This window comes from Symphalangus syndactylus, chromosome 5 (genome assembly GCF_028878055.3).
Source record: "Symphalangus syndactylus isolate Jambi chromosome 5, NHGRI_mSymSyn1-v2.1_pri, whole genome shotgun sequence".
NCBI lineage: Eukaryota > Metazoa > Chordata > Mammalia > Primates > Hylobatidae > Symphalangus > Symphalangus syndactylus.
The window spans coordinates 142,788,898-142,800,376 of record NC_072427.2 but is presented as its reverse complement, the minus strand read 5'-3'; the positions used below and the strand labels follow the sequence as shown (position 1 = coordinate 142,800,376).

At 43.6% G+C, this 11,479-nt stretch overlaps 1 protein-coding gene across 1 annotated transcript; it reads right to left on the bottom strand.

The window, feature by feature from the left end:
* Window positions 1-10,629: 10,629 nt before the first annotated feature.
* On the bottom strand, window positions 10,630-11,202 carry LOC129483326 (large ribosomal subunit protein uL22-like). Its single transcript, XM_055280577.2, has one exon. It carries the CDS (start codon window positions 11,200-11,202, stop codon window positions 10,648-10,650), a length of 555 nt encoding a protein of 184 aa, XP_055136552.2. The 3' UTR covers window positions 10,630-10,647.
* Window positions 11,203-11,479: the final 277 nt, after the last annotated feature.

Here is an 11,479-nt window from a genome sequence, read left to right as displayed (position 1 = left end):
CAGCTCCCCAACTTCATGTCATGAGGGTGCTGCTGACCAGGCTTGCACTGCTGTTGCTGGAGATCCCAGACCTTGAACACTGCTGTCGATCCTGATAGCACTGAAGTCAAACACATATTCAGAAAAGTGCATAAACATAAATACAGCTCAATGAATTGACACAGAGTAAACACACCCTTACACCCAACACCCATCAAGATACAGAACCTTACCAGCACCCTTTATGAAGAATTTCAGTGTCAACAAATATCTGAAACCATTTCTCAAAGTGGTGTGCCAGTTTATGCTTCTACCAACAAGATAGTGCCAGGTTTAACCTGGTACTACTCTTGTGTTCATTTTAGCCATTCTGTTGGATTTGTGGTGGTGTCTCATTGTGGTTTTAATCTGAATTTCTCTGATAATTAGTAATGCTGGGAACCTTTTAACATCAAATTGACCATTTGATATTCTCTTTTATCTACTTCTTTTCTATTGAATTTCTTCACTTTCCTTATTGCTTTGTAGAAGTTCTTTATATATTTTGGATACAAGTCCTTTGATAGATAACTATTAGAAATATCATCTCCTACTCTGTAGCTTATGTTTTCACTGTCTTATAATATCTTTGAATGAAAGTTCTTAATTTAACATGGTCCAATTTATTGATTTTCTTCTCTTTAATGTTAGGGCTTTCAGAATTCTATTTAAGAACTCTTTCCCTACTCCAAGGTCAGGAAGATAATCTTCTATGTTTCCTTCCAAAAGCAGTATTATTTTTGCCAGGGTATTGCTTCCGAAAGTGATCTTTAAATGTTTCAATTATGATAATAAACAGTTTCAATTCCTCTGAGAATAATTACTAAATCTATGTTAAAATGTTTTGTCCTCTTTTAAATAGATCATGTCAGATTTATGTCAGATTGCATCACAGCACCAAATACTAGCAATAGTTGAGATCATTTAAGGCTAGTGGGCTTTCCCCAAACAATTTTTAGTGTTTGAAATACAGTAATTAAGCAAGAGTTTCATGGGTACAGGAAAAACTCTCACTTTATAATTGAGTAAAAAAGACGTATATTAAGCCCCTTTTGGTTTTAAATGTTAAAAGTTTGACTCCAAGTAGCTTAAGAGGTGAAAAAACGATGAGACAGATGGAAATTGACCTGGTTCTAAATCCTAATAACTAGGAAGGACGAGATGGATCTGCTTTCAGGCACAGCTGGATCTAGGTATCAAAACAACATATTAGGGCTCTGCCTGTGTGTCTCGCTACATCTTTATGTGTGCTTTCCTTGTGTTTTGGCTTAATTTTGGTGAGGAAGAAAGGAGGCAACTAGCAGCTCTAAATCTATATGATAATTTACAATCTAGGAGGAGAGATCATTTTCTCTGCATTCATATGATATCACATTTCAGAGAAGGCTTTGATTGGACTTCTTTGTGTGATATGCTCATCCTTGAACCTGTTACTGTGGTCTTGGAAATGGAATGCTCTAACTGGTCAGCCTGGGTCATACGCCTAGCCTGACAATCAGGGGAGGAGGTTAGGGTTACTGCCATGGATGGCCCACTTTGCATGGAGGATGAGTAGTTCTCCAGTAGGAAAGTGAAGCAGTATTTTCAAGCATGTACTGAAATTTATTTCTGTTAAATGAAAGTGGCAAGAAAAGGAAGAATCTTTCAGTACCAACCATTTCCCTAGCTTTTCATGGCATTTGTGCTTCTTATAGATTTCTATATGGCAGGAGCTGTGCTAGGTGCTAGGGATACAGACATGAAAAGCCATTTTTATGCCTTTAAGGTCTACACAAACTTTTAGCTGGATGGAGACATCAAAAGACAAATGCGAGACAGTGTGACGTTTGCAATATGGAGGCCTAGGCACGTTGCGATGGGTGCAGCTAGTGGTGTCTAGGGAGTCCCAGATGAGGAACAACTTGAGCCAAATTTTAAGTAGGTGAAGTTTTCTGGTAAACAAGTAGAGAAAGGGCAAGGGTGCCTTCTAGGCAAAGAGAACAATTTGCAAAGGCAGAGAAGCACACCATAGCAGGACCTGTCCAATGGAGACCCAAGTTCAGTGCATTCACATAGTCAAGAGCCCTTTGGCATTGCCAGCTCCATCCATGCCAGATGAGGCACAGGTGCTGGCATTAAAAGGGCCAGCAGGGGATGGCATCTTTGGTAGGCAACATTAAGGCCAGTGGAGACTTTAGTCCCTAGAAGTGGCTGCATTTTGGCCACACCAAAATGGAGTCCTGTCTAAAGAATGTGTTAAGGGCTTTTGGGAAGAGTGCATGAAAAAACTGAACCCTCCCATAGCTTCTTACCAAAATAAGATGTCCACTGCGAAGCTTTTGCTACTTAGGGGCACTTTTACGTTTAAGCTAAAATCAGTGCTGCCCCTTTAGTGAGGTCTTTCTCTTCTCCCTCCTCCTTGTGTGTGTGCATGCATGCCTGCCTGCTCTAGTGTCTTTCTCTCACTTTGAAGGGCTGCCAGTCCTGTGTCATGTTGACAAGGAGAAGACATGCTGGGAAAATGTTATAGCTGAGTGGTCCTAAGGGAGATAGCTTTGTGAAATGCCAAGCATGTGGGAAGGACAAAGGTTCTCTGGGCTCTGGAGTGACTAAGCAAGTGTAAGCTAGGGGCTGCCACCACTGGTGTCCCTGAAACAGCCTTAGTACTTGTTTCAGAGCAAGCTAAAGACAGGCAGCTGTCATTAGGAAAGGATGGGGTGAGTCTCTTTTTAAAATTCAGCCCTGGCAGCCCTGGACTCTGGAGGGAGACTGACATGTGAGTTTAGGCTGAGAGAATCTGCAGCCTTTCATGGGTCTAGAGAGGGTAGCTTCTCAACAAGAAAGGACACATTTGAATCCTCCAAAGGGCTTTTGAGCTGACTTGGTAGGAGGAGACAGAAGTTGAAGAGAAGGTGTAAGTTAGTTACATGAAATTTTCAGGACTGCTTTTCCAGTTCCACTTTGGAATGGTCAGTTTGGTTTCTCCAAGACCTTACACATTTCCAGGAGCAAATGGACCCAACCATAGGTACTTCTGCAAAACCACAGTATCTGTGGTTTTTGGGTGTGGATTGGTTGTCTCAGACATTTTCTGGGCCATATTGAAACCAAAGAACGCAACAGATTGGATTGCATAAGAAGCAATGCTCGTGCCTTTTACAGGGGGTGACAAGAAGGCTTTTTCTCTGTCTACCATACTTCAGGGGTGATTATAAGACTACCAAGACGGGTGGTAAAGGGTCATCTCCTATCTCTTTCTCCAAGCAGCATGTCAAATAGAAGGCTTATTAAACAAAGGCTGCATCCATCCGTATCCCTGCGTCTTACTTGGGCACGGACATGTTGAAGGAAACAGCCTCAGGAAACTCAGGTGCCATGTAGAAGACTATACCATTCATCTTCCAAAACGCTGATTTAGGCAGTGATTATTCCCTTTTATTCATACAGATTTCCCAATTTCATGAAGCGCCTGATCATGGGAATAGGGCTGGCCTTTCTTTTTTTTTTTTGATATGGGGGTCTTGCTTTATTGCTGAGGCTGGACTGAAGTGGCATGATCATAGCTCACTGCAGCCTCAAAATCCTGGGCTCAAGGGATCTTCCTGCTTCACACTCCTTAGCAGCTGGAACTACAGGCATGGACCACGATGCCCAGCTAATTAAAAAAAAAATTATAGGCCAGGTGCGGTGGCTCACGCCTGTAATCCCAGCACTTTGGGAGGCCGAGGCGGGTGGATTGGGAGGTCAGGAGATCAAGAACATTCTGGCTAACACAGTGAAACCCCGTCTCTACTAAAAATACAAAAAATTAGCCGGGCGAGGTGGCGGGCACCTGTAGTCCCAGCTACTTGGGAGGCTGAGGCAGGAGAATGGCGTGAACCCCGGGGGGTGGAGCCTGCAGTGAGCCAAGATCACGCCACTGCACTCCAGCCTGGGCGACAGCGAGACTTTGTCTCAAAAAAAAAAAAAAAAAAAAAAAAAAAAATTTATACAGACTGCATCTTGCTATGTTTCAAACTCCAGGCTTGTCTCAAATGCCTGGCCTCAAGAAATCTTCCTTCCTCAGTCTCCCAAGTAGCTAGGACTACAGGTGCGAGCCGCTGTACCTGGCAGACAATGTACATTTTCTAATATTTATTCATTCGGTCAGTCAGGTATTGAACACATTATAAGAGCTTATGTTCCATGCTTTGGGGGCATTCAAAAAGCAGCGATACATGATTGCTTTCTTTAGGAATCTCACAGGCTCACAGGGGAAAGAAGATATGTAGACAAATAAGGATAATTCAATATAAAAGGTAATGAGCATCATAACGAAGGTTTAAAGGGCTGTGCATGCCACATCTCATTGGCTACAAGCAAACTATGGCTACCCTAAGCAAAAAGAGATTTATTAGGATCCTGAGATAACTTGAAGACTAAGAGCTTCAGAAAGACAGAAATAAGGACAACGCCTGGGAATCCCAGATATTGACTTAATTTTTTGGATGCTGCCTGGAGCTCCAACCACATTTCATCTCGTTCTCCTTTCTGTTCCATTTAGGCCAGCTTGCACCAATCGCTGTCTCTTTCTTATAGTATCTTTCTGGAGGCTTCCAGAAGTAGCCAAGAAATTCTAGGATCCTAGAGGAAGGTAGCTCATCTCATCGGCTCAGACTATCTCACATTTTAGGAGCAGTCACTTTCTAGTATTGGTATCAAGAAAATCTGTGCAAACTACAATACTTGGCTTAGCCTGGGTCAGTGCTGCTTCTTGGCCTGAGGGTGGAGGGGGAGTCTGTTAGAAGGAGAAAATTTGGAGGGAAGGTACTCAGCAGAAAAGGACATCAAGCTGTCACCTACTATTGAAAGATATTCAAAGACAGAAGGTTATGTCTAGATGGTGGAATCAGAGGAAGCTTCAAGAGGCAGCTGGAATTTAGGCTGGATTTTTGAAGTAGAAAGCTTTTGGGGAGTTTGCATAGATCACGTCCTGCTTCTATGAGAACGTTGGCCTCTCAGCAATGCACAGAAGCACTGCCAAGTTGTACTGGAGGCTCCCACTCCTTGGCCATGACTGGCTGGAGGGGAGTTAGCTGAGAGGCAGTGCAGTGGGCAAGTTGACCTGCTTTACCATACACTGGGAATTGAGATACACTGTAGGTGCTAGTCAGTTGGTTAGTGGGCTTGAAGCTGAGAAAACACGTAGGAGCCTGAGGTGGCCATGAGAAAGTGGAGACTGAAAACAACAGAACATCCTCAGGGGAGAAAGTAGAGACAGCAGCGTATTCGATTAGTGAGGAAGGAAGGGAGGAGGAGAGAGCGAGAGAAATGAATCATTGCTCCCTAGGGCTTCCCAGTTTCTTTTTCTGGTCTTTGGTCTTCATGAGATATTCTTCTGTCTTTCCCATCAGTTCCTTTTGGGTCAATTTCTGCCTCTTGCTATCCTTGGACAGTGGGATGTGGACCTGCAGAGATGGGTGAAGAGGTGAGGAAGACATGACAGGCAGCTTGAAAAAAGTCTAAAGGTGGGTGAGTGTGGGACTTAAAGCGCAGTAAGAATAGTTCACCTTGACTTGTTCATTTTATAGAGAAAGCCTTAAAAGATGGGAATGTAGGTAAAGCCAGATTCTGAAGACCAACGAGTCTGGAAGTGAATTGGAATTTAGGGTTGAGCTATTGAATTTTTGAGCTGGAGAATGAGATGCTCTGACCTAGTCTTTGGAAGATCACAATGAATGGACACCACCTTAGTATCCAAAGAGGGTGCAAAACTCCTGCTTTCCTGGGAGAGGGGAAAGAAATCCCTTCTGTGCCTCATTTCCATAAGATTTGCCCTGGGACAGCTTGTTGCATGCTGGATATATACCCCTTCCCTACTTTATGGTGGGTAGCACCCAACACAGAGTCTGAGATCCTTCTACTCTATTTTCCAGATCAGTTGCCTCAACTGGGCATGGAGGTATAAAAATAGGAATTTTTCCAGCATGAATGGTCAAAATCTTTAAAGAGCTCTATTATCAATATCTCTTATCTATGAAAAGCAGATTATATAAAATCATGCATTCCGAGATTTTTCTGGTTTTGAGGATATCATTTGGGTGACCCTGAAAATGCAGAGAGAGGCTCCCTAATCATGGAGGTTGTTTATCATTGATTTTTTATACTACTTGCACAGAAAAACATTTTCATGCTCACACCCAAGATCGTTCAGCTATGGAAAAGAAGGAAGGTGGCGGATCTGCAGTCTTGACTTTGTGACTATCCTGTTTGTCACTACATGCTCACTCACTTTTATGAGTCCTCTGTGATAGGAAGAGAGAAATAAGGAGTACAGGAAAAGTGATTATCAACTAAGTTAGTCTCTAGCCTGCTCTCAGCAGTGATGGCTAATAATCAGGTTAGAAAGCAGAGATGATTGCAAGTAAAAAGGATTGCTAAGGGCAGGTGTAAAGAGCCTAGGCATGGCCTAGTTAGGCCAGTATGTTCTGGGGAAGCTGTGATGGGCCTACAGGAGCCCCTTTAGTTTGAGGTGGGGGCATTCCACACAGATAGGATAAGAAGGCGTAAGCCAGGGCAACAGAGATCACGCTCATCCCTACTGCTGCTTGCCGGCCTCACAGCAGTTCTGGCCACTTAGCCTGGGCTTCTCCCTACCTCTCCTGCTTGCCAGCGCTGCTAATGGTGGTGAGGTCAAGAGGGCATACCTCACTTCAACATCGTCATCATTGCCTGAGTCTACTTACTAACAGGCAGCTCTGCAGCTGACACTTCTCGCAGTATAGGTAGAGGTAGCTGTGGGGAGGGAACACTCCCAAAAGGGACATGGAGAGAGGTTAAAAGTGGAAATGCTGGCAAAATACAGAGGATTAAGGGAGAGCAAGGGGTTCATTTATTTTTGCCCATGTTGTGTGGAAATATGGCCTTGCCAAGGCACAAAGGTAGGTACCCTTGCTCTGGTCTCAGCCCCATGGCCTGTGAAATATGCAGCTTGGAACAGAAGGTCTTATGGCCCCTTCTAATGCATGTGTGTGTGATTCTGGGGATCTCTGACCTCACTGGGGTTCATTCTCCGTGGCTTGCAGGGGAGGTGAGAGTAGCACTGTGGCTTCGAGTGAGGCCCTTTTCTGCCCAGAGAGACTTGGATCATAGTTTGAAGAGGAAACCAGGCACAGTAAAGCCTGACTGGCCTCCTGGGGGCTGTGCCTGGTTCTATTCTGATAAATGCATGGAGAGAACAAGGTCTTTTTCTGCCCAAGTTTCTCAAGTGTGAGCCAAGCCAACACCCTTCCCTGCTCTTTGGGCAGGCAAAGGAGAAACTGTATAGACAAATTCTGTGGAATGGGAGCAGAGTATTCCACCTACATTTTTCAAGGTTTAAAAAGTATTGTTCAAGGTTTCTTTTTTAAATTTTAAACAGCAGATTCCATATCTCTTTGGCTGATGTAATTTAAATTAATAGTGTGTTAAGGAGTCGAACCAGCTGACCAGTACAGAAATCCTGCATATATTTTATTTTTCCCTTCCTCCTTCCCCTCCAATAGACATATTGAATATATATATGCTCAGGGCAGAACAACAAGGAGGGGCAGAAATTCAAGTGGCTCACATGTCCAGTGTGGGGAACAGCCATGTAGACATAGCAGAATATTGATCAAAGCACAGCGCCTGGCACATGATAGAGTTTACTCAATATATTTGTGTCTAAAAAATAAAGGAAGAAAGAAATACATTCTCAGTGAGTTTGCTTGCTCTGCTTTTCGAGGAAGCCTTGAAAACAAAGTTGAATAATTCTATTAGGAAACTCTCTCTTCCCTCATTGAACTGAATCCTGTGTCCCTGTGTTTTTGTCCATTGGCCCCTGGGCTGCCCTCTCTTCCTCTCAAAATTCTTTTCATCTTTGACAGCCATCTCAAGTATCACCTTTATTTGCCTCTCTTGTCCCATATTTCCCTTCCTCTGTTAGCCAGGGAAGCAACCAAAATAATCTCTGCAAGATGCTCTGGGGAGTGAAGGTGTGGGTTCTGCTTGGCTGCCTTTGCCAATCCCCTTCATTGGGGTATTATTTTCTAGAGGCAAAGTTCAAAGAAAAACACAGCTTAGATGCTCCTAACTGGCTGTTTCTGCACCATGGCCCATGCACATTACCCCTGCAATCCTACATGCCAATTGCAATGTATCTTCTGTGGAAAGTGCAGTCCTTTACTCCCACGTGCACCCGAAATGCTAAGTGTAGTCTTCTCTCTTTGCTATGCTAGGCCTTTAAGAATTCTGCCATATTTAGGAGCAGTAAAATTTCACAATGAATGAGAGCAGCCATGAAACTTAAAGACCATCTCTATTTGTCCCAAAGTAAAAAGGGAAAGGGACAAGCTGTCTAGCTGATAGCAGAGTGAAAGGTTTGTGATTGGGACTCTTGGCTGGATTTCTAAGTCTGGCCTGAGCATCTTCCTCTCAGGCTCTTCAATGTGACAAGACCTTTCTCTTCCCCATCTCCACTGTGGCCTTATATTCCCTTAGTAGAGTTTATGTCCACTGTCCTAGTTCTAAACCCAAGCTCTTAGCCCATTTCTGATCATCTAAATGTCAGTTTTTGCTCCTAGCAGCCCTTGTTAGTTTACTAGGTCACAAAGGTTTTTAAAATGAAATCAAACATTTTCAAGTTTATGAGGCTGAAGTTTCTTGGCTATAGATTGGTGATAGCAGCAGCAAAAACGGAATCAAGTTTTGAAAGTTGCTTTGAGGCCTTGAACAATTGTATTTGTAGTGATTTTACAACTGTGAGGGCATTTATTTTGAAGTTATCATTTGATGTCATAGGTTGGCCACTTATATTTTCTCAGTCGATTTCTCTTCTAAGGTCTGGGTCTCAGCTCAGCACAACAGTGGCAATCTTTAAAGTAGGGCAATATTGTTTAGTGTATCCATTTCATGCCCTCTATTGCTTATAAATTTTTAAAAGATAAAGCTAAAATGTGCCACACTCAGAGACTGAGGAGGTAGCATCAGTTCAGGGTGGTCCAAAAAGACAGAGAAGCCCCCTCTCTTTCCCTGCCCCCAAACACGGCTGGGGAGGTGTTTTCCTTCCTCTCCATAGAACACCACACCCCCAATACATGAACCCTAAGTAATAAGACAGTGGGAGTCAGACACTTTGTGTCTCTCACCAGCACATAAAGTGCTCTAAGTTTTAGGCTTTGCCTAAGTTGACATGGTGAAGACTTGGTGTGTGGCAGAGCAGCAGGGAAAGAAAGAGCTAAACTGAGCACTGTTTTAACCATTTGCCACATGGCCTGGAGAAGATCCCACAGAAATATTAACCATTCTGCTCTTTAAAATTTCAGTTTTCCATTTTGGTGTCTCCTCCCTTGCAAAGGTTTTCTCAGCTCTTTACTGGCATGGGAAAAAACTTAATCTATATGCTGATGATTCTCCAATTGCTATCTGCATTCCAGACCTCGAACTGCCTCGTGACATTCCCGTTGGATGACTGATGGGTAGCTGAAATTTAACATGATCAACACGAAGATGCTAAGAGCCCCCATACTTGTTGCTTTTAAATGCCAATTTTTAAAAATACTGTTTAGTAAATGCTAACTCCAACCTGCTGGTTGCTGAGGACTAAAACCTGATGACTTCCTGAAGTTTCTCTTTCTCTTGCGTTCAACATTGGATACAACTGCAAATCTTATTAGCACTACATTCAAATCATATCCAAACTCTGACATTTCCCCCTGCCTCTCTTGCTGCCATCCTCATTCAAGCCACCATCCTTTATAGCTTGGGTTATTGTAATAGGCTCCCACCCAATTCTCCTGCTTCCACCCTACATCCTATTCATAGCAAAGCAGATAGAGTGATCTTTCCAAATTAAGTCAGACTGTGCCACTCCTCTGCTTAAAATCTACCTGTGGGACCTAAAAGGCCCTATGTAAGTTGTCCTTTGTCTCCCTGAACTTACCTCCTACCACTGCCCCCCTTGCCGGCCTCACTCCAGCCTCTCTGGCTTCTTTGCTGTCTGCAAACATGCAGGATGCTTACCTCAATGCCTCAATGCCTCTCTTCTGCTTTTCCCTCTTACCAGAATGCTCCTCTTCCAGGAATCTGAGTGTTTTGCTCCCTCATTTCCTTCAGATCAGAAATTACTGGAAGGTTATTTCCTCATCAGCAAGGCCTTCTCTCATCATCCTAACTAAATTGTGACCCCACAGAATAGTTCTCATTCTGCCTTTGCATTTTGTATTTTCCTCTTGGGACTTACCATCACCTGGCATAGTGCAATGGCGGGCTATTGCTGAGTAACAAACTACCCCCAAACCAGTGGCTTAAAACAGGAGTCATTTATTTTCCCACTAAATCATCTGGAAGTTGGTTGAAGATTAGGCAACCCAGGCTGGGTTCGGCTTCCTACTCTGCTTCCAGCTGCAGGTGCCTCTGGCCTGGCCTCCTGTCTGCAGGAAAGGCTCTGGTGGGCTCTGTGTGATGTCATTCTGGGCCCCAAGCAGAAGGAGCAGCAGCTACCCAGGGAAAGCCCCTCTCATGTGATGGTAGAGGTGCCAGACAAGCCCACCCTGCACACTTTGAAGACATTTTCAGCCTTCTCTAGTAATGACAGCATGTCTACGATCAACATTTTTTTTCCTTTTAATTACATTTATTTTAATGCTGAATTTACTCCCGTGCCATAAGTTTTTGTTTCTTCAGTTTCTTCTGGGATATCTTTTTCTTCTGGGCAACCTCCTCTTCTGGTTTAGGAACAATCTGTTCCTTTTCCGTAAGGATCATCTCAATGTGGCAGGGAGAGCTCATGGATGGGTTAATCCGACCATGAGCTCTGTAGGTCCGGCGGCGCATCTTAGGTGCTTTGTTCACTTGGATATGCTCAATGACCAGAGAATCTACGTCTAAACCCTTAAGTTCAGCATTACTCTCTGCGTTTTTAAGCATGTGCAGCAAAAATTCAGCACTCTTTTTGGGCCACCGACCTTGTGTCCAGCCCCACTGCTTGGCCTGCGCACACCTGCCAACTCCGCCATCGTAATGTCGGAATGGTACGCACTGTTTCTGTAAAGTGACATCTTTCAGATACTTCGTGGCTTTTCGTATATGCATACCCTTGATGGCCTGAGCAGTTTCATGAGTGTTCTTAAAGTGAACACGAAGATTGGAACCTCTTGATTTGCATGATTTTGTGGGGTTCTCCGGGTCAAGTGAACAGCGAACCATTTTTGCAGATTACCTCAGGCTGCTTAGGGAAAGAGCTACAATCAACATTTTTTTATGATGTTTTTATTGTCCCCTTCTTGTCTTGAGATGAAATGTTTATGTTTGTCAGTTAGAACCCCTCCCATGGCTCCCTCTGTTCCTTTTTTTGTTCAAATATCACCCCTTCAGAGTGATTTTCTCTGACAACTGTCTTCAGCATAGCATACCTCGCTCTTTATCTCCCTATGCTGCTGTATTTTAACATAGCATTTCTCTCTACATTACAGTAAATATTTAT

What these genes read in the sequence shown, in the direction of transcription:
- LOC129483326 (XM_055280577.2), bottom strand. Translation starts at nt 11,202, where the DNA reads ATGGTTCGCTGTTCACTTGACCCGGAGAACCCCACAAAATCATGCAAA.